Raw genomic sequence first — 21,833 nt, 5'->3', positions numbered from 1 at the left:
GCCTTAAGATAAAAGAACAGTGGTGCGTTTTTGTTTAATAATATAAAAAAATAATAATAAAGTAGTAGACTAGCTTTTCGCAGAACAGTTCACAGCTCAAAGCTCACCTATTACACCTATTAAGTAAAACACAAATGTGGTAGGTGTGTAGGCTAAGTGATATAACTTATTTATATGAGACACATCCGTCTCTCCACAAGACCGCAGACTTCAGGAAAGAAGGAAGAGCTGGAGAGGTGGCTGTAGACTGGTGAGTAGACTGGTGAATAGACTGGTGAGTAGACTGGTGAGTAGCTCCAGACCCATAGATGGCAGTAAGCGTCTTGAATCACACAACCGATATCGACAAAACGAGTTAACGAGCGTAGAGGGGTTTTTTTTTTAAACATATTCTCAGCCTAAAGAAAGCTTGTGGGTTTAATGAACGTGATGACTTTGTTTTGTGGTGTGGCGAATAAAGCGACATTAAATGACTGTCTTTAGTCAGAAAGCAGAGAACCGCTTTCTTTTGCCAGAATGTCTGGCCAGCTAGCATCTTAGCTAGCTAACCTATGTTGTTTAGATACCTGAGCTTTAGCCTGGATAATCGTGAATCATGGTAGAAAACTCCCCATCGCCTTTGCCAGAGAGAGCCATCTATGGATTTGTCCTTTTCTTGGGCTCACAATTTGGCTTTTGTAAGTTTCATGTTCTGTAAAGCTAATAATAGACTGGCTAACTAGCTAGGTTGTATCTTAAACATATTTGGAATGTAGCTAACCTAAGTACTGTAGTATTACCTTAGTATTTCAAGGTGTGTGTGTGTGTGTGTGTGTGTGTGTGTGTGTGTGTGTTCTGTTCTGTTCTGTTCTGTTCTGTTCATGTGTCTACGCGCCACCCAGTCCTCTTTTTAGTTTGGGCATATGTTCCTGACTCCTGGCTTCACTCTGTTGGCTTGACGTATTGGCCTCAGAAGTATGTGAATCTTTATCTTTGATAACCTGATAATTTAATAATCATTGGTGGTGGGTGGTTGATGGGGTGACAGCCATTAAAGTTCATACAGACATGCTTTGTAGGCATTGAAATTGAACATGTGAATGACCTTGTTTCCTCCAGGTACTGGGCTCTAGCCTTACCGATTTACCTGGTGGTCGCATTAACTGTGTGTTTAGTGGTGCTGTTCGGAGTCAATATGATGAGCACCGCTCCTCTATGTTCTGTGGACAATGTCACAGGTACTGTGGGACCACAGAGTCTCTGGGTGTTGGAGCTATTTGTCTTAACAGATGGTTTAAATCCTGAGTTAGTCATGTTGAAGCTAATTTCATACAGTGTGTCAATGAGCAGGGCATGCAACCCAAGATTAAGCCCAGGCCTAAAGCATAACATACCCTGCCCCTTTAGTTTTATGAAAAAAATAGGCTTGTACACTAAATGTTAAAATAGCATTTATAAGCACTTACCCCTAATGAAATATAGTGTAGGCCATAAATTAATGTAAAAATTGCATTTGGCATTTTATTAGTAATGATAATTTTTGTTGCATAAAACAAAGTTAATGCTGAAGCTCTTGCATCCCACAGATCCCATGTTTGTCTGTCTCTTAGGTTCTATAGGCCGCTACCATTTTTGGACATGGAAGGTTTTTGCTTCATTATTACAAAGTTCTTCAGTCACTGTGTCATTAATTAGCTAGCTTCTTTTTCCTAAATTCCTTTAAATTGTCTTTATTTTTAGGATCCACATTAAATTAATGATCTTGCATAAAAACCTAATTTATTTTGACAAGTGCTGAGTCACACAAACGCGTCCCTGAGTGGCCCCTGAGTGAGATTTCCCAGGGCCAAATGATGTATGAGACTAAAATGAGTAATTTTTAATCTAATCTTTGTGGAATCTCCTTGCATTTCTATTTATGCTGATGAGAGTCTGAAATATCATTTTCTTTGTTTACTTAAATTCTTTTTCAGATCACTTTTCTAAGAACCAGTGCGTGGACGTTGCTCAGCATGGGGCTATTCCCAGACTGCGAGATATCTCCATCAGTGAAGTCAACCATCACTTCTACCTCTCACATGTTGAACCCAGGAACTGAGCATGAGGGACCATGTTCTTGCATAGTCTGTGGTGCTTTCAAATTTTTGATCTGCATTGATCCATATAGGTAGCCAGCATCCAGGATTGGTTGTCATCAGTCCAGGCCTCTGGAGTTTGCTGAGGTATTAGCTGCACCTTTTCCATCACTCACTCATGACAGGACAGACATTTGACTTTAAGATGAACCCTAAGTGTAAGGTATGGTAAACAGATGGCCCTCGGAGAGGAGGCTTACTGCTGCACTGAAGAGAGTGATGAAAAATTGTACCCATCTATAAGATCTTCTGGCAAATTTGCTTGTGCACAAGTAAAAGTATTAAAACAAACAACCTTTTGGAACTTTTGTCTTGGCCAGGCTTGCGGAAGCGGAAGGTTTATCCACTTACATATTCTACTATCTGTGTGTGACCTTCACTTCAAGTCGCTGCATATTACAGTTTTGGTAATGGAGCTATGGTATGATATGGCTGACACAAAATGACCTAATGAATAAATGTTTTTTTTAAAAGTTAAAAGTACAGTAAATGCAATATGTGTATGTATGTATTGCAGAGAGGTTTTGGAAGATCAGGGCACTTTTTATCTAATAATAAATAAGTTATGTTAATTTATATTAGTGGCGAATACATTTGTCTGTCTTTCATATTGTTGTAAAACGATTTCTCACAAACCTTACTTGTCTGTCCTGATGAGGCAAAGGGATGCTCTGAGGAGGCAGTGGCCCCAGGGGTCATTGATAGTGTCTCACCTTCTGAACCCATCAGACTAGAAGTGAAATGGTCACCTCACTATCTGACCATCTCCTGGACTTCACAGAGGCTGCTCAATCAGTCTGCTCACCTCTCCTGCCCTCACCTGTCCACTGCTGTTCTGCGCTGCCCAGGCTGCCTCCCTGTCCCAAGTCTCCTGCAGACAGGTGAAGGGTCAGTGGCCGCAGATATCCAATCATAAACAAACAGGGCTGGTGTCGAGTGGCTGGCCACTGTTTAACCTCCGTTACCTCCTGCCTGGTCTTTAGGCCCAGCCGCCCTTCGGCTGGACCAAGCCTCTGAGTGGAGGTGCAAAGGCTCTGGGCCTTGCTACAGTAAAGACACAACTAGATATCCTCAGAAAAACTGTGCAAGGCCTAAACTATTACTCTGTGATACATAATAAACACAACCATTTTAACTGTACATATCTGCTTCAAATTTATTGAGTTGTACTAGCTCAGTTGTTTTGACTCAGGATTATATTACCAGCTTTATTATAAATGAACATAATGTTCATTTGTTCTGTCTCTTCTGGGCTCTATAGTGGCTCGAATAACACTGGGCAACAAACTAAAATGGGTGAAATTCAGTCCTTTTTTACGCTGAATTCAAATCTTTTAGAATTGTTCTATCAGGCATGGTTTTTAAGTGACAAAACAAATGAATTTTACAATGCGTATTTCTCATAAATAAGGCTGTTATAACATTGAAAATATGTATGTAATCCTTGTGTTTTGTTGCATATTTTCTCAGTGTTTAATTTTTTCAGAAACCCGTGGAGTAGTCATTTTTAATTTGTACTTGCAATATATTTATTGCCCTAACTCACTATATTGCAAATATTACCAGTCAGTTTCTGGATTGTTTTTTTTTAAAATGGCAGTAGGAACCATACGTCTATTATGAAGACTACACTACAATAAAGATAAGTTAAACACGAAGCAGGTAGGAAAGAATTTTTTTAATTATTCATTAATTAAACAGTTTTATATGTTAGGAAAAAAATACATTTTCAAGCATTTTCATTAAAACACCTCAGAAATGTATCTTACATGACTCCTATAAAGCCATATTTGAAACCTAATTTGACAAAAAAATAATTTAACTATAATGTGAAGTAGTTTAATGAGTAGAATTCCATTCTCTTATATTTGAACACACTTGAGTTATGCATCACACCTGATTGCAAGCTAGCAGGGTGCGATGCAGTATGTGTGAATCTGGTTCAGGTTAAAGGTGTGTTTAGGCTTTGCTTAGGTAAACAGTATCAGTGCTACAGTCCTACGGGAGCTGTGTGTCTCGTGTCCACAATGTTTCCTGCACTGCTCTCAGGTTTTAATCCCCCCTCTGAACACTCACCCTGCTTCCTGAGACTTGCTACAATTACCCGCCGCTCTTTCATACGCTTGTTTCCAAAACAGCAGCCTCCTCTTCCTCAGCCGCAGCAGAGTAAGATGGACATCCATCTCCAGACCCAGGGAACGCTACAAGTAATGGTTACTTAAATTAGTCAGTAATGACTGTTCCCTGAAAATACATCCCAGTGTAGGATTGTGCATAATCTGGGCATGGGAAAATCAGCCCCCAGTAAGTTAGTATTATCTGATTCAGTCCATATTTGGAAGTGGAATCCACTACTTGGATGAGGAGTACTGAAAACATTTTCTCTTGTGGCAAGAGCTATAACCCAGATGGTGAGCAACGACCATGAAATAAGAAAACAATTGGGCAATTCACCCTTGACACTGATACACGGGCCTGTTTGACACGAACAACCACTGTAAAGTCGATGGCATCTAGGCAGAAGGTATCACTGCCTAAGTCAGACCCATAGTCCCAGTTTTGGGCTGACAGCCTCCAGCTGTTCTGCTCAGAGGCCTCTTGCTTTTGTTTCTTCACCATCCCCGTTCTCTTCGTCAGAGCTGGAGTCGTCATTATAGAAGTGCAGTGTGGCCTGAACAGGAAAGCTGGCTAGAACCGTCCTTCCCAGGTGAGACAGATACTCCTGGGTTTTTGATCTGGGCATGAACAATCTGTTGGGTAAAATTAGACATTACATTTCTAAAAATAAGATTTCATGAACTTTTAAGTTCATGCAATTACTTTGTACCAAAATGAAAACAAGAGCATTGCTGAGTTTTATACATGCTTTATATATCTTATATATATTCCTTCATTTTAAGGTTCCAAGAGTGTAGATCAGTTATTTTTCTAAGATTTTCCTAATTTCATTACTGCCTTAGCAACAACTGGCAATGCAAACAGATGTCATTAATGCAGTGCCCATTAGTAGTAAAATGCTTTGCTACTGGAAATGACAAATCCTTCATTCTGATGGCCCGAAGGTGTTCAACAAACCGATCAGCAAGCCTTCTCTTGGTTTCTCCAATATTAAGCTGTTTACATATCTTACAAGCAATACAGTAGACAACTCCTGTAGTGATCTGTGAGGAGGAATGGGACAGTTCATCCTTTTGTGCAGTTATTTTAGAACTGCAGAACTCAAAATATGCTACATACACTTTATATATAGACACACACACACACACACAATCTCATCCTGTATTATGTACACTAACAAGGCGTACACTAACCTCACTGGGTGATGAAAGGCTTGGATGTCCTTTGAGAACTGTTTGCTTGATCCAGTAACTGTCTACATTTTATTTGTAAACAAAAGTCATGTTACAAAAATTCTGTTACACAGTATGATATTTAGGTAACTTTTGGGAACAGATCATTTTACCATTTCAAGATGTGTATCTCTTATAGTCCATGGTCGCCATATTACTGGGCATCTGTAAATATATTATTTATATATATAAATAAATGAACGCATAGCAATTAAGTAAAAAATGAAAATGTGGAGGGAGGGGGTGTAATATGTACTTACCCAGTCGACTGTTCGGCTGGTCGCCTTGGATTGCGGCTGTTCACTTGCGCACATATAGGCAAGGTGTCCGAGCTCATGCTAAACGGGAGCATGTTGAAAGCGCGCACCTGGAGTGGGCAGGAGACCAGCTCACCTGCCTTTACAGAGGCACGTGTGCGCACGTGTACGCACGACGACACCCGAGAAGGGGGCGTTAACTCACGTGACCGCTCTCGCCAGTGAATTTGCTGGGTCGTCACGTCGCCAAAGACGTGAATAAATATTTAATTATGTATGTAGACGCGTAAACATTTAACGCTCCGATCACACAAAAAAAAAGTCACAAACGACTTTATTCTTTAATTATTCTGTTTTTATGTTTCATACAAAAATGTACTTAAATAAAAATAATAAAGAAATGACAGTGTTGCTTGTTAAAAATGCCTTTTCTGTGTTTTAATGAACCAATGACGTACAGGAAGAGGTGGAGCATATCGAGAGGTAACATGGAAGTGCAAATGACAGAACATTTCTGATCGTTAGAGAAGCCGTGCCGGCTCCGACACAGCCTTCCCGATGTGATAAACATGCTAATAACGCTGTGCTACGTTTACCTGTGGGTGCGCTTCCAGAGGTGTTACGCGGGCGTCGTCCGGAGCGCGCTGGACAGGCTGCGCGGAAGCCGGAGCAGTTTCGCTTTCTGCGCGCTGAAGGCGGAGGGGTCGCGCCGGAGAGCAGGACACCCGACACGGGATCAGACTTTGAGGAGACCGCGGAGCCCTGTTTCACAAGAGGACACGGTCTTTCTCAGACTGGGCGACAAAGTTATTTACGTAACCGAGCTGCAGGTGATTGGGCTAACCCCCCCCCCCCCCCCCCCCCCCCCCCAGTGACGCGTGTGTCTGTCTGTGTGTCTGTCTGTGTGTGTGTCTGTCTGTGTGTGTGTCTGTCTGTGTGTGTGTCTGTCTGTCTGTGTGTCTGTCTGTCTGTGTGTCTGTCTGTCTGTGTGTCTGTCTGTCTGTGTGTCTGTCTGTCTGTGTGTCTGTCTGTCTGTGTGTCTGTCTGTCTGTGTGTCTGTCTGTCTGTGTGTCTGTCTGTCTGTGTGTCTGTCTGTCTGTGTGTCTGTCTGTCTGTGTGTCTGTCTGTCTGTGTGTCTGTCTGTGTGTCTGTGTGAGTGAGTGAGTGAGTGAGTGAGAGAGAGAAAGAGAGCGTACTGCCCGTCAATAAATACATGAAGTAAATGAATGGCTCAAATGTGAAAAAAAACTTCTTACAGCGACAACATGCATGATAAACCAAACCAGTGTGTATGAAAGTTGGGTGTTGTTTTTAATACTCACAATATCATGTTATGCCTCTGTGTAACTGCATGCTTGTTTTTTGTTGTAATATCTAGACATGTGACGACCTCAGCAAGTGGACGTTGTTGCTAGGGTCATCTCTGATAAGAGGTCGTAGACTAGAGAATGTGGCCTTTATTATAGAGGCTGCCGTGGGACATCGAGCAGGCCAGTCGCCGCAAAGATTCAATAAGAAAGTATGCAATTTATTGCAAGTTCCCTCGCTACAACATAAAAGCATGGCTGAATCTAATTTTTCACTAAGGGTCAGTGCAAAAATAATTTTGGTTGTCTAATTGGCTTGAATGGACAACAAAAATATACTATCACCTTTGTGAGTTTAATGTTTTTTTTGCTAAAATTGAAACTGACAGCTACCTTTTGTCTCTTTTCGGAATGTTGTCTGCTTTCTACATGTTGGCTTTATTTTGTCATCAGCTAAGTAATTTATTCTACATATTTATGGCTACAGTTGTGATAAAAGCTATAATACTTTTTCAGAGGTGCCGTAAAGTGGCTATAACCAAACGTGGTTTCTGACATGCTGGACACCATCTCTGTACCTGTTTAATTGTGTTGTGTGTAGGTGCTGACGTGGTCTGATTACTGCCTTCCCTTGGCCTGCAGGCCTGGCCAGCCATACAGGGCAGTGGCTGAGGCCAGCCTGGATAACTTCAGCACCCTGGGTGTGGCCTTTTTGGAGGATCGGCTGCAGATGGAAAATGGCCTCATTCCTGAAAAAATAGTTTGTCAGTTCAGTTGATTGTATTTCTCTCGTCTATGGCTACACTCATCAGCAAATTTAGTTTTTCAAGTCATAAAAGACTTTTGGCTGATTTTTATGCAACTGAAGTTAATTTGAGGTCACTCTTTTGTTTCTGTGTGAGTATTGACTGAGCTCTGCTTTGTTCTATTGTGTTTTGCACAGCGGTGTATCTCAGGGAGTCTGCACTGAAAGAGCTCTTTGAAAAGCAGCAGGGAAAAGTGGAGGAAAAGCCTAAGTTGCTCCCTGCGCGTATACCAGAAGAGACCATTCTGTCTGCCACCTCCCTGTACGAGCAGGAGGCGGAAAGCGTGCTGAGAGCCTGCAGGAGCAGCCCACCACTGGCTGATCGCCAGGACTCGGACTCAGACCCGTCGAGTGAGAGCAGGCCTGCTTGCGACCAGCAGGGGCAGCCGAGGCCGGTGGCCGAGCACAGTCACATGGAGGGCCATCACCACCTGCACCTGTCCAGCTGCCATGAATGCCTGGAGCTGGAGAACAGCACCATCCAGTCAGTGAAGTTCGCCTCGGTGGAGAACATCCCAGACCTGCCTGATGACGACTGTGCCGGCGGAGACGTGGCCGCGGGCAGCCAGGCCTCGCCCGGCCGGGCGAACGCCCGCGGCAAGCCGCCCAATGTGCTGGTATTCACGGGCGGCTGCGAGGAGCGCTACGGCCGCATCCGCGCTCTGCTGGCTGAGTGCATCGACGTGGAGCGCTACACAATCTACCAGCTGCGGCCCCAGCAGGCTCTGTCTGAGCCGTGGCTAGAGAGCACGGCACTGCTGGTCCTCGCAGACGATGGGCCGCTCACGCCCCAGCTGCAGCTGTGCTTCCTCACCTACCTAAGCCAGGGTGGCAGGGTGCTGGGCCTCTCCTCCGCGCTTTGTCCCGCTGGGCTCCGACTGCGGCCCAGGCGGGGTCAGCGCGGCCGCATCTGCAGGTTGAGCTTTACCAAAGCCGACAGCACAGAGGTGGAGCTGAGCGCGTTGACCGGGGGCATGACATATGAGCGCGAGCCCCGCGACGGCGACGCAAGTCGCCGGGTGGAGGTGTGGGGCGAGCTGAGAGCCCCAGACACGGACAGGGATGCGGTCATCATCAGAGTGAGCCACGGGGAGGAGGGCGGAGAGGCCGTGCTGTGTCAGGTACAGAAAAACACGGACTTCTGAATAAGTGGTGACGCAGCGCGGATATGTATTCATACTGCAGAGGTGCTGTTTGCGGAAGATAGAAACATTTAGCACTACCTGCATTTCTTACATTCCTCGTTTCTCTCTTCCTTCTTCCAGGTGTGTTTAGAGACGGCCCCGGACTCTGAGCAGGTACAGGGTGCGGCGGATTTCTCTGAGCTGAAAATGAGCAATGCAAGGCGATACGAGGTCCTGACGGAGATCTTCACGTCTCTGGGGCTGAGCTGTGAGCTGAGCCAGATGCCTCCACCCAGCCCTGTCTACGTGCTCTCCACCCAGTCAGTGAGTCATGCACAAAACAGCTTTATGTGCAGACACATAAAAACCTCATGAAAAGTGACACTGTTGAAATTAAAATGATAATTTCTGAAAACAAAATTTGAAATAACATTGAGATTTAAGATCACCAGGCCTAAGGAGCTTCTACTTATGGAGAAGCTAGTAATATATTACTGCCAGGTGTTGCTTGATTATCTTAACGTCTTAACGTTTAGTGTCTGTAACTGCTCTGAAAGCACTGTCCAGTGAGTGTTCCCGGTTAACCATCTGACAGTAAGATGAGTCAGTAACGTTTATGAAGGGAGTGTTGTTAAGTGATTGATTTAGTGAGTGTGCCAGGGCAGTGTGTTTTTACAGCCACGCAGAGCCTCAAAAATGGCCTCGGGCTTGTTTTCCCTTTTCTTTTTTATGCATTTCCTTCAGCCCAATCAACTTAGAATTGCTGTAATTGTCCCTCTGGGTCTGAAGGACCGTTACGTGTGTCTGACGTGCATTTACATACATGAAAAGCAAAAATGTTTTCCACATGCGAAACCTGTCCACACTGGTTCCTTGCCATGACTCCATCATAAACATTTACATGACAGTGATGGCCTTTGGTCAGGGAGTATTTTAGATCAATTTGTAGTAAATGTTCCACAGGTAAATTACTCATAAATGAATCATGGTTCCCATGCCTAGTATAAAGCAGAGTGTTGTAGAAAAAGGAAAACAAAGTCAAGTCTCCGATCAGAAATGTTTTTGGAGAATTTACTGACGTTAAAGTCACTGTGTTAAAGTTTGTAATGCGAAGGTTCATGACTTTCGATGGTTCATTAACAGATAATCTGAAGTTGATGTCTATATATTTGATGTATATATATTTAATATTTTTTTTTCCAGTCCATTGTCAGTTGCATCATCTAGACTTACATGCACTGAATATAGCACTGCCCATTTATTTTTTTTCTGATGCAAGAGTCCAGTTTCGTTCTAATATCCACACAGTCTAAAAGTGAGAGATTTGATGCCAATTGACACTAAAGATAGTTGGAGTGGAATTTGGTTTACATTTCAAAACACAAATGCAGCTGGTCAGTGATGCCTGAGATTCTCTGATGTGTAAGGATTTGCTTTTCGAGTAACTAAATGTCAAACTGCATTAACTGTTTTTCTACTGAAGCTGGAAGCATGTCGGTGTTAAATAAAGAACATGAGTGTGACTGCGAGGTTTACTATAATGTCATTTTTAGAGACGTACAGAACCGGCTGATGTTCCACCTGTGTGTTTTTAAATGTCCACGAGAGGGCAGCAAGTGTCCACTTAGTGTTTAGCAATACGCAGCTCTCGTTATGCGGAGACCAGTGCAAGCAGTTTGACTACAGTTTTACATATTTCCTTTCTTTTTTTTTTTGTCAGTAATTCCCTTACTCTGCAGTAATTTTTGTAATCAAAGAATTTATCAAGACTTTAAATGTCCCTTTGTAAGTTTCAATTGTAAATCCTTTTCTGCTGAGACCTGCTTCAATCCGAAAGCTTCGACTGAACCTTGGACGCCGGAGCTGTGTTTGGTTTGCATGTAGTCAGCCTGGAGATGATTTACAATGCGATGTTTGGATGGTTTCTGCCAAAGCCGGTCATTTATTCACTTGCTTGGCCTCGGCTAGCCCCTTTGTCTGACACAAAGTCAAATCTCCCGGGACATGTCCTATTATTATTATTATTATTATTATTATTATTATTATTATATTATTTTGATTGCGTTTGTTTGGGTTCAAGTGTGACATTTGACCCCTGCCCTGACCACTCTCCGTTACAACAAACAGCCTTCTGATGGCCGGGCGATTGCTTCCAGACGGAGCTGGTGCTTGCTAGAGGGGAATAGAGTGTGCTCTGTGCACCTTGCTCTGCTGAAGAGTGCGAAGACTGTGTGGGGAGGGCAGCCTCATCTCTCCATGCTCATGCTGGGGGACTCATCGTCAGCAGCGCGCACGCTGTAGACACTCCCTTGCTGTGCGTGCCGAGGCATCTCAGCTGGCTTACTTTGCATGCGGCTGTTGCTGGCTTTGTCATGTCGCTCCAGCTCCTCATTCCTCTCCCTCGCCTTCAGCCCCTCCGTTTCATGTTTTCCCTCTGCTTGTCTCTTCACAGTCTCCTCACTGTCTCACTCCGTGTGTGTGTGTGTGTGTCTCTCTTCGTCCCCCTCTGCCTCGACTCGCTCGGCACCTTGCGGTGTGCCTGGAGAGCTTCACTGATTCTGGGCCTCAACAAAACCACAGAAGCACAGTCATCACTACATCAGTAGTGAACACACATTTACATCCCAGCCTTCCCCTGTGTCTCAGTTCTGCACATTTATAGTGCTGCACCCCCCTGCGCGCGTGCGTGCGTGCGTGTGTGTGATCTGGAAGAGGATCAGCCGCTTTGGGGGTCTCCTTGTTGCTCTGGTGTGCTGTGATGATACCAAAGCCATTTTCACCTCAGTACTGGCTGATTAGGGGATTCCCTCCCCTCCCCTGTGTTAACAGGCCCTCAGGGACCCATTATTGCACCTCTTTACAGTCTCACAATTGAGACATGCCGATAAGCTGTTCTGATTGGTTAAACACCAATATGTTCACTCGTTCAGAACCTGTTAATCACAGCATCATCTCTTCTTTCATGGTTCTCAGAGCCTGGCATCAGATGTCCACTGGATGGTCTAGCAGCGTTTCACTTGACTGATGTGAATCAAATTCTGACCCTTTTAATAGAAACGCGTCTCTCTAGGTCTACCATGCAATTTGTCTGAATGAGTGTTTTCTTTCTAGGCTTCCTGTTTTCTTGTTGATGATTTTAGTATTTTGGGAGGGGGTTTTGTTTTTGTTTTTTTGTTTTTTGAGTCTGGAAGTTGTCCAGAGCTGTTTATCAGTATGTGGTTAGTTCCACTGGGTGAGTTCAGTCTGACAGAGTCATTACTTTGAATTAATTCACCTATTTGTTGTTGTTTTTTGATTTTCTGATGTTCTGGTTTTAAGTTAAATAAAGAGCATACTCACTTAGCACTGGCATGGCCACCTTCAAACAAATTAACACACACACGTGCACACACCACACACAAATGCACCACTCGCACACACTACACGTGCACATTCATACAGATCACCCCCATTACTTGGCTGTAGCAGACACATGGTGCTCTGAGAGTGATAATGTGTGATCGTAATGCACTGTGTGCAGTCAGAATGTACTGCATTCATTCAGAAGCAGCTTGAAATGAATCATTTTGAAATTCATCACAGTGCCTTTTTCTTTTTTTATTTAGATCCTGTTCCTTTTAAAACCCACAAATCGTGGCATCATGACAACCTGTACTTTCAAATGTTGGCACATTGGCTTTGGATTTCTTTATTTAAATTGCATTTTGATGCAAAGTGCATTTCTGCATTAGTTACATTAATTGTGATTGATTTCATTTTAAGATGTTTTACTCAACACGCTGACCGTTTCTATGGCGACAACCCATGAATGTCTACTACTGCAATCACATGATTACAGTTACATATCGAATGAAGCCCTTCTCCTGATTAAGAACACATTCCCTCAGGATGAGCGAGTGTGTTTATCTTATGCATTTGTCAAAAATATGAGAGAATTTGTCCAAAGAAAATCTCTGAAGCAACAGTAGTACAAGGCCATTCTGGGTAACCGGGTTCGATCACAGGCTCGCGTTACAAGCGAAACTTGGCTTCTCAGGGGAGAAAGTTGCAACACACTAATTGATTAGCCATGCATGTTGACCATTTCACTCAGTTAAAGAGGCCGCAGATCTTCTGTGTCCCTCTAAAGCTATTCGGACGGATGTGGATCACCCAGGCTCTGACAGAGGAGCCATTAAACGCACAAAACAAGTCGATGCAATTACCTGTCCTCTAACACAGCTTGCTGTTCTTCACTAGCTGGTGATTTGGTTCATTAATTAGCAATTGATTAACGAATAGTTTAACGCCCCTATGGAATTCATTTAACACTGTCAGAATTCATTTAGAGGAAGAGTCGAGAATCATTATAAATGACAGGTCGCTTCTGAGTGAAACCAAGCGTTTTGGAAGAACATCGGCGTACTCTCCAGAAAACTCATGGTAAACCTTTTTGTAATCATGTCATTTGATCTGTTCTGACTAGTCCTCGAACAACTATGGACATGGCTAAACAAATGACGCTCTTTTCAAAAAAGGTTATTGGTACAGCAGATGTTGGGAAAGAGCATTGGAAGGATGGAGGCGAGTAATGAGGCAGCTTCTCCAGGAAAGAACCCCTGGGGCTCCAAGAGAAAGGAGCCTTAAAGGGAGTCCGAGTCAGGGAGGAAGCCATCCTTCACTGACCAGTGAGCGTCTCGCGCGGACGTGCTCTGTCCATGGCTTCTAACGCAGGACGCGTGTCTTCCGTGTGTCCCTGCAGGAGCTGAGGGACTCATTTGTGCATTGGCTGCGTGGGAACGTGGACGACGGGGGCGTTGTGCGCTGTGCCGGTGGGGCCCGGCTTAGGGTGGTGTGGGGCCCTGGGGAAGCAGCCATGCTGGCCGAGGGGGAACTGGCCCTGCACCCTGAGGCCCCTGAGATCCTCCCTAAACACTTCTGCATGCAGACGTACAGCCGGCACCTGCAGACCCAGCGGCTGGGTCGCACCCTGCTATACGCCAACGTCACTCCCACGACCATGGACCTGCTAGAAGGGTAGGTACCCTTCCTCCAGAAGGTCACAGCACCATGCAACCCCAGTGGTATAAGTGAGAAAAGCTGTGTGGGTTATGCATGTGTTCACACATTATTGTGTTTTATTCTTCTCCATTTGTAGTTGTTTTTTTTGTTTGTTTTTTTTAATGCTATTATTGTTATACCCATATATTTTTATTATTGTCTAATGGACACAGATGGTAACAGTCGAGTTGTTTTGTGGGAAATACTCACTTACTATACAAGTGAAATCCACTCCGTCGCCGCGCTTCATACGTACCCATCAGCCCGCCTTTTCCCTTTTATGCCGTAATCCTGTCATAAACAAGAACACCTGGATCTGATCTGTGATCAGCCCCCTTTCTCGACCTGGCCCGACAAGGTCTGCTGAGGCCGCGGCAGCGCTGAGAGGAGCCCAGAGCCGCCCGGCCCGCCGCCTCTGGTGGGCAGAGGGGCAGGCGGGGACCTGCTGGGGTGGCGTGGGCGGGGGGGGTTGATCAGAGATCTGAGCTGGAACTAATTTAATGCCCCAGTGAGCTCACTGCAGTAGGGCCGGCCGCGCCTAATGGAGCCCTTTGTCTGCGGCTTCCCCTTCACGCCGGGAACTCGCCGCTCGACAGGCAGGAACGGGCGCACAGGTGGAAGCTATTAGAGCTGTCATAAAGTTTGAAAAATGGATTCTGGAGCGCGGCTGAAGTGATTGGAAGTGACAGTGTTGTCATTAGGGTCGCAAGTACTGAAAAAAAAAAACTAAGCCTGGGGTGGGTATGTGGGGGTGGGGCAGCTACAGTTTGATTTCTCCTGGCTTGATTATGAGAGTGATTTCCCAGATGTCCCCTGTTACAGTCTGATTAAGCAATTATTATTCTTTTCCTACGTCTCCTCTTTGTAGCTTTCCCCGCTCTGTATGCGTTTGTATGGTATGTTACAGACTCCTCCAAAGCACGGCCCTGACTCACTCGCTGGGGAGACAAGTGTTCACGTTTTCTGAAAGTGTGATGGCGAATCAAAAGTTTATTCTAATAGTCTATATTGGTCATGCTGGGTAAATGTTTGGTGTTCCAAAGCCCATTTGGTCAAGAGAAGAACAGACCAGATCATGTCCATGTGCCATGTCTGGACTCGTTTATTTTATGCTTTTCATGCTTTTACTCTAAAGTGCTGATTTAATTCATGCATAATGAAATTCGTCCAGTTCAGGAGGTCAAAGAAGAGTCCAGGGTTGATGGCAAGAGATAAAGTATAATTTTTTATTTGTTTATTTAATAATATTAATCGCTTTTCCTTTTTCTTGAGTTTAATGTCTCTCTCTCTCTCTCTCTCCCCCTCTCCCTCTCATAGGGGATAAAGAGGGCTATAGTGGGCAGAGTAATAAACCAGTACTGGGTTTGGGCTGGCTGTGTGCTGCTCAGAGAGCCCTGTGTTGTGACTAAAGGCACTTTTATTGACAACTGAGCTGAAAAGGGGGATGGTGTGTGTGTGTGTGTGTGTGTGTGTGTGTGTGTGTGTGTGTGTGTGTGTGTGTGTGTGTGTGTGAGCGAGAGAGCAGCATGTTTGGACAGAGTATTAGTGCTTTGTTTGACCAGCACAGACTAATAATAGGCAATGTGAGAGACAGGCCAGTGTTCTCACAAGGTCACAACTGGGCCAGAATCCCAATGCCCCATGGAGCACAGGGCCAGGACCCCACCTGGCAGGTCTAGCAGGTCTAGCCTGCACGACTCCGCCTCCTCTTACCAGCCCAAGCCGTAGTGGTTTCTTCCAGCCTACTTCAGTACCGAATGAGTCCCTGTCATCATTATTATAAGCTAAAGCATTTAATTAGAAAAGCTTCTTGTGTGGAAGAATGTTCTTCCTGTCCGACGTTCCTGTTGGCAGATGTGCCTACACGCAGCTGCTCGGGTCAGGTGTGGCGGCACCAGTATGTTCAGTCCAGTTTAACTGCACCTGGCAGTTAACTGTAGGAGGTGTTTGTGTTTTAAGCAAAATGGAACAGCCATACAGCATGCTGATGATACAGATCCATCTGCAGACACACACACTGTTGGAAATCTGATTCTTATTCCTAAAGCTCTCATCTTCTCTCTCTCACTTTATATATTCTATTTGTTTAGAGAGAAAGTGGGAAAGAAATACTTCAGTCCATCTGAAACTGGGTTGAGTTTAGTGTCAATCACCAAAGGTTCCCTGTATGCTCGGGATTTGATCTACTTCAACCACATAACCATACATAATGGTTTTGTTGCTCTGCAGGCGAGTGGGTTCTTGGCTGGTAAATTTGACGTAGGTTTCATAAACTCACACTGCAGCCTTGGATGCATTTTAGTGGTTGAAGCATAACCAGACAAACACCTTCCTCCTCCTCGCTGAGAGGAATTAAAGCACAGCGATACACACCCACACGCCGCTCATGCACGCACACGCATACAAACATGCATGCACACACACATACTCATGTGGGCATGTTGCAGACTGAGCTGCTCCTGTCAACCCTCCTTGCTGTAATCAGCACTTGTTTTAACAGCGAATCCAAAATCCAAACGGACACTGTGGGGAATTAGACTCAGTTTCCTGTGAAAAACACCGACTATGTGTTAGAAGTGTGTGTAGGGGAGAAAAAATGGGAAAAGATCGCAGTTACTAAAGCAGCAGGTTTGTACATAAAGCAAAAGTGGTCCAATTGACCTTGCATGCTCCACAGCCAATTATCTGAAATTGTAAGCAGATGCCATGGGTCCTTATTCCATATTCCTGGACCATCTGGCACAGGGCACAGGAATAAGAGTTTACGTCTCCACCCAGTGGAGTGAGGGACAGAGAGCGGGCTAGGGGGGAGGGGTCTCTCTCTCTCTCGCGCGCTCTCTGTCTCACTCACACACACACACTTTCTGTGGAAAATTCTGCACAATAAGCATTATGTGGCAATAATTATTGCAAACAGCAAAGTGACTCCACTCCAAAAAAAACACAAGGGTAAAAGAAGAAAGCCCCAAAGAAACAAATCAGGCCTTATATTTCACTTGTGCCAGTGCTGAACAAGGCACTTCTGATGTCAATTTTGTGTCAGAAAGAGAGAGCGAGTGAGCTAGATCCTGCTCGACTCGGTAATGGAAGACGGTTTTGATTGATCAGCTCCAGGCTGATGTTTGAAAATGATAATTTTGCGCTGCTCTTTGGGAAACAGGATTATTCCAATTAATCACATTTACAGATTAGTGCTCTTGTATTGATCATCACATTTATGCATGCCATTGATCAATACTAATATGCTTGTGCTAACTGGAGAAAATCCACTTTTAAAGCTGCGCATTAACACTGGCGTTTGGCTAGATCACGCCTTTTCTGTTTATCCCCGCTATTCTGAATCCACAGTCAGATATCAGTCAGATGTTTGCGGTTGATTTTGTACTTGTAACCCAAAAACAGTTGTGATGATGTAACACTTTATGAATGATTGATTGTAATGACGATGAGGGTAGAGGTTTTGTCTTATGTTCAGCTTTCAGGTGATAGTGGCTGCTAGGTTCAGTAAACTCCTGTCTGCGCAGAAGACACATGGGCCCTGCCTGTGCCATCAGAGGCACTTCTGGTCATCTCCACCTGGGCACATATAAAGTGAATTAGCAAGTGTAGTGTTAGCAGGGTGTTGGAGCAGAGAGCTGACTTGCTAAATCCAGCTTTGTGTAAATGTATGTATCCCTCCCTCCCTCTCTCTCTCTCTCTCTCTCTCTCTCTCTCTCTCTCTCTCTCTCTCTCTCTCTCTCTCTCTCTCTCTCTCTCTCTCTCTCTCTCTCTCTGCCCTTTCTTTCTCTCTCTTTCTGTTTCTCTTTCTCTCTCCGTGTGTGTGTGACCCCCCCTGGTCTCTGGTTAATTGACCCCTTAGATTCAGCTGCTCTCTCTCTCTCACACACACACACACACACAGTCTCTCTCTCTCACTCACTCACTCACTCACTCACTCACTCACTCACTCACACACACACACAGTCTCGCTCTCTCTCTCTCTCTCTCTCTCTCTCTCTCTCTCTCACTCACACACACTCTCACACACACACACACACAGTCTCTCGCTCTCTCACTCTCACACTCACACGCACACAGTCTCTCTCTCTCACACACACACACACACACACACACAGTCTCGCTCTCTCTCTCTCTCTCACTCACTCACTCACACACACACACACACAGTCTCTCTCGCTCTCTCTCTCTCACTCTCACTCACACTCACACGCACACAGTCTCTCTCTCTCTCTCTCTCTCTCTCTCTCTCTCTCTCACTCGCGCGCACACACACACACACACACAGTCTCTCTCACTCACACACACACACACACACACACACACACACACACACACACACACACACAGACAGACAGACAGAGTTATTGGCAGTGAAATCTTTGTTCCTCTTCTTTCAGGTGTTCTCTTCCTTTCAGCCCTTTGTACCCCTTTGCCGTGCGGGGCTTGTAATCAGGCGCGCTGCAGTGCTCCACGGGCCCCCGGAGAATTCCGCACATGTGGGGTGCTGCCTGCTGCTCTTTCTCTGGTCACTCTTCTGCCCGCACTGTCCAGCGCTCACGCAGGGCTCAACTCCCACCCTCCCCCTTTCTGCTTGAGCTTGTCCTGTTGCGTTGTTTCCCAGGGCTGCACTGAATCGTCTTGTCCTGGCCCCAGACCTCACTGTTCAGCGGGTTCCTTTTCCTAAAGCGGAGCGGAACCTGCACTTGTGGGTCGACCACATTTCCATATGTGGTCCCTGTGCGGGGAGAAGTGCTCGAGGGTGTTGACATGCCGCTCGGATTTGGAATTGTGGGACTTCCACGGCATGTTCCAGCTCAGCAAAACGCACAGTTCTGTGCCTTCACACTAGATTACATCCTACAGCTCACGCTTGACCTCCCAGAAAGTTGACAGCATACCACAGAAAGTAAAGTCCTTGGAACATCCCCGGAAATCTCCCTGGACCGGGATATAGTTTACCCGTCGTTTTTCATTCAGGATTATGCATCAGCAGAGTGACGGTGCACTTTCGCTCGTGTGTTTACCCAGTTAAGGCCCCAGACCTTCTCTTTATGTCCGTCTCTGTGTCGCAGCGCACCACATAGCAGCGCCGCAGGTCCGAGACAGGTCTGCCGGGAGGGAGCCGCAGGGCCAGCGAGGATTACCGCACCACTTTTATGTCCCCTGCCCGTAAAGAGAGGCTGACCGGCTCAAACGCCGGCGTTTGATACTCTGCTCTTGCGGCGAAGCTCGACCCATTGTTGCCGTCTAATTGCTAATTGTGGGCCTTTTTGCCTCCCGTGCTCCGGCTCCCTTTTGTGGCAGTTATTGGGAATTTTTCTAATGCATTTTCGGGTTCCTCGGCCCCGGCCGACCCCTGAGCCGCTCGGTGGATGTGCTTTCAAAATGAGATTAACTTTGGAAGAATGCGCTGCTCACAGCTCACAGACTTGAGCTCTGTTTTATTATAGATCGGTCCACTTCAGCCCATCACTCCCCCTGTTTAGCCCGTAAACCCCCCCCCCCTTATTGAGGGTAGCTCTTTGAGCCTGTAAGAGCATTACTCTGTTTAGGAGAAAGACATTTGGGCTGATCTGAGCCTGATCTCATATTTGTGTAGCAGAAATTAATTTGACGCTGCTTTGCATGCTAATCTGTCAAGATTGATTTCAGACGGACAAAGACACAGAGAGAGAAAGAGAGAGAGAGAGAGAGAGGGAGGGAGGGAGGGAGGTCTCCTTCCGTTGCTCGTGGTCATTGTTCTTTCTGCCTCAGTCATTTGTTCGTGGCTGTAAATCTTAAAATTTACTTAATTTTTTTTTTTTTTTTTTTTTTTTTTTTTTTTTTTTTTAAACAATTTGCACTATTGATGGGTTAGCAATTTCAGATTTGTTACAATTAAATACACATAAATAAGCATTTTTAAGTTGTCATTTAAGATGCCTGGAGTTTTTTTATTTGAACACAAATACATTTTTCCCCTCCCCCTTCACTTGTAATAGGCGTTCATTGATGCATGCATTCATTCATTCAAGCGTAATCGCTCGCTCGCACGCACGCACGCACGCTCGCACGCAGCTGTATCATACGCTCCCTTAGGTGCGCTCAATTTGGTGCCGGTGCACGTAACGCCGGCACGGTGGTGGAGGGTCGCGGCTGGCTCTCCTCGCCCTGTTAGCTACTGATGTTCTTATTAAAAGTTCATTTGCAGGGCTGAAGGAGCGCGGAGCGTCGCCCGGCCTCCCGGCAGCCGTCGTCCTCTCTTGATTTGTAAAGCAGTGGCGCTCGGCACGATCCGCGCTCGGGGTTCTCCGGTGGTCCTGCCAAACAGCACAAGCTCCCAATTATCTCTGGTTCTCGGCCCGCCCGTCTAACCGGCCTCCACCGCCTCGGGGTCAGGATCCTGCCGGCTGTGCCCCGCTCTCAGGCGCCGAAGCTGCCTCTCACTTTCCGTCTGTCTGTATGTGTGCAGCTTTCTTTGTCTCTCTCCCATGTCCTTTAACAAAACCGGACTCAATTACACAGCGGATGCTTTTTTGTTTTGTTTTGTTTTTTTTTTTTGTTTTTTTTTTTAAAAGCATTTCATCTCGTCTCTTTTCGATAGTCCGCCGAGTGCTGCCCATACTGTAGCATGCTTATCTTGAGACATTATCCAAGCTACTGTCCTGTCGTGACACTTGGAAAAATCTCTATTAATAAAGTGTTTACAAAGCATAGAAGGCTTTCCTTTCTGAATCGTCAAATTGATGTGCAAAAATATTTAAAGGATTTTTCGGAAATCAAGTGACATGCTGGGAGTGGCTCAGGTTCCTGTTACAGATGCCCACGTGGTGTTTTTCTTGTTTTTTCCTTGCGTTGGCAGCACGTGACAGCAGTTTCTTGGCCGGTAGGCTCTTGGTGTGTCCGTTTCAATTCACCTGAGTCTGAGCAAAGAAATTCTTAAGTCTACAAATTAGCATTCGGTTTCCTGCACCGACCTCCCTGCGCCACTTTCAGACCTGCGTTTCCCTTGGTTACATGTTTGTCTGCAATGACGACAGAATGCAATAATGCTTTTAGGTGCGATTCCAGACGCCGTTCCTCTACTATTCCATTAAGATCTACCGAACTGTAAATTTCCTGTAAGCAGTTACATTTTTTTTTCTCCAGAGCCAGACTGCTTTCCTTTGTGTGTCTGGCAGCGTTTTCTATGGGCCTGATTTAGGGAAAGTGGATTTGAGCCCAGCGCTGTGTTTTCCTACTGCCCAGCCAATTTCGGTTTCAGAGGTGTTGCTTCAGCGGATGACGCTCTGTTCATTGGAGTTCCGTTACATTCCACAGAGATAAAGATCCCTCCTGCTCTAATAGAGTTGCTGTCCTAGCCTCCTGTTCATGTCGACTGTTTGGCCTAGGAATTGAGCGGATTACCGGAGCCCAGTTTGAAGTCTCCCTCTACAACTCTGCCTCTTTGCATCAGAAAGGCTGGAGTTGCTGCTCTGGGTCCCGTCCTCCTGGGCTTTGGCCGAGGAGATTGGGGCTCTCTCCAGTTAAGCTCTTGTGTAAATTTATTTTCTGTAAATGACAGATTGCACCAAGATTCCCTCCAGATTCCTGAGCATATAGCATCCAGCTGCCCTGGAAAGAGGCGAAATTCCTTTCATTGGAATGGAATGCACGGCTCAAGATACAGCTACTTACACAACTGATCACAGAGATGACTGCCATTTTAAGGCAAGCTATTGCTGTGGATTTTTTTTTTAAATGAAAATGTCACTAAACGTTAATGCCGTAGTTCCTGATGATTCCTCCAACCCCCCCCCCCTCAGCTGCATGTGGTCGGACTAACACCTGTGGCTAGAAGCCCCGCTTCGCTGTGTT

At 45.5% G+C, this 21,833-nt stretch overlaps 2 protein-coding genes across 5 annotated transcripts in view; both read left to right on the top strand.

The window, feature by feature from the left end:
- The first annotated feature begins 318 nt into the window (after positions 1 to 318).
- pigp (phosphatidylinositol glycan anchor biosynthesis, class P) lies at positions 319 to 3,254 on the top strand. The gene is made up of 4 exons (XM_027016960.3): positions 319 to 677; positions 882 to 954; positions 1,099 to 1,217; positions 1,953 to 3,254. Exons 1-4 carry the CDS (start codon positions 596 to 598, stop codon positions 2,075 to 2,077), a joined length of 399 nt encoding a protein of 132 aa, XP_026872761.1. The 5' UTR covers positions 319 to 595; the 3' UTR covers positions 2,078 to 3,254.
- Positions 3,255 to 6,109: 2,855 nt separating this feature from the next.
- hlcs (holocarboxylase synthetase (biotin-(proprionyl-CoA-carboxylase (ATP-hydrolysing)) ligase)) overlaps positions 6,110 to 21,833 on the top strand; it is a 21,989-nt gene continuing 6,265 nt past the window's right edge. Inside the window, exons 1-6 of one of the 4 annotated variants that reach the window (XM_081702046.1) lie at positions 6,110 to 6,551; positions 7,100 to 7,240; positions 7,630 to 7,792; positions 7,972 to 8,954; positions 9,099 to 9,281; positions 13,699 to 13,973. In XM_081702046.1, the coding sequence (XP_081558172.1) occupies positions 6,291 to 6,551; positions 7,100 to 7,240; positions 7,630 to 7,792; positions 7,972 to 8,954; positions 9,099 to 9,281; positions 13,699 to 13,973 (2,006 nt within the window). In that variant the 5' untranslated portion in view covers positions 6,110 to 6,290. Of the gene's footprint in view, positions 6,552 to 7,099; positions 7,241 to 7,629; positions 7,793 to 7,971; positions 8,955 to 9,098; positions 9,282 to 13,698; positions 13,974 to 21,833 lie in introns of those variants that run through there. The other 3 variants (XM_027016985.3, XM_035535571.2, XM_035535572.2) reach the window with 3 other exon arrangements.

The sequence above is a fragment of the Electrophorus electricus genome, chromosome 19 (assembly GCF_041902795.1).
Source record: "Electrophorus electricus isolate QZ-2024a chromosome 19, ASM4190279v1, whole genome shotgun sequence".
Classification (NCBI taxonomy): Eukaryota; Metazoa; Chordata; class Actinopteri; order Gymnotiformes; family Gymnotidae; genus Electrophorus; species Electrophorus electricus.
This window is presented reverse-complemented; position numbering and strand designations above follow the sequence as displayed.

Coding starts and splice junctions, on each gene's coding strand:
- pigp (XM_027016960.3), top strand. CDS start 596: ATGGTAGAAAACTCCCCATCGCCTTTGCCAGAGAGAGCCATCTATGGA. Junction 678..881: donor GGGCTCACAATTTGGCTTTT/GTAAGTTTCATG, acceptor CGCGCCACCCAG/TCCTCTTTTTAGTTTGGGCA. Junction 1,218..1,952: donor TTCTGTGGACAATGTCACAG/GTACTGTGGGAC, acceptor ATTCTTTTTCAG/ATCACTTTTCTAAGAACCAG.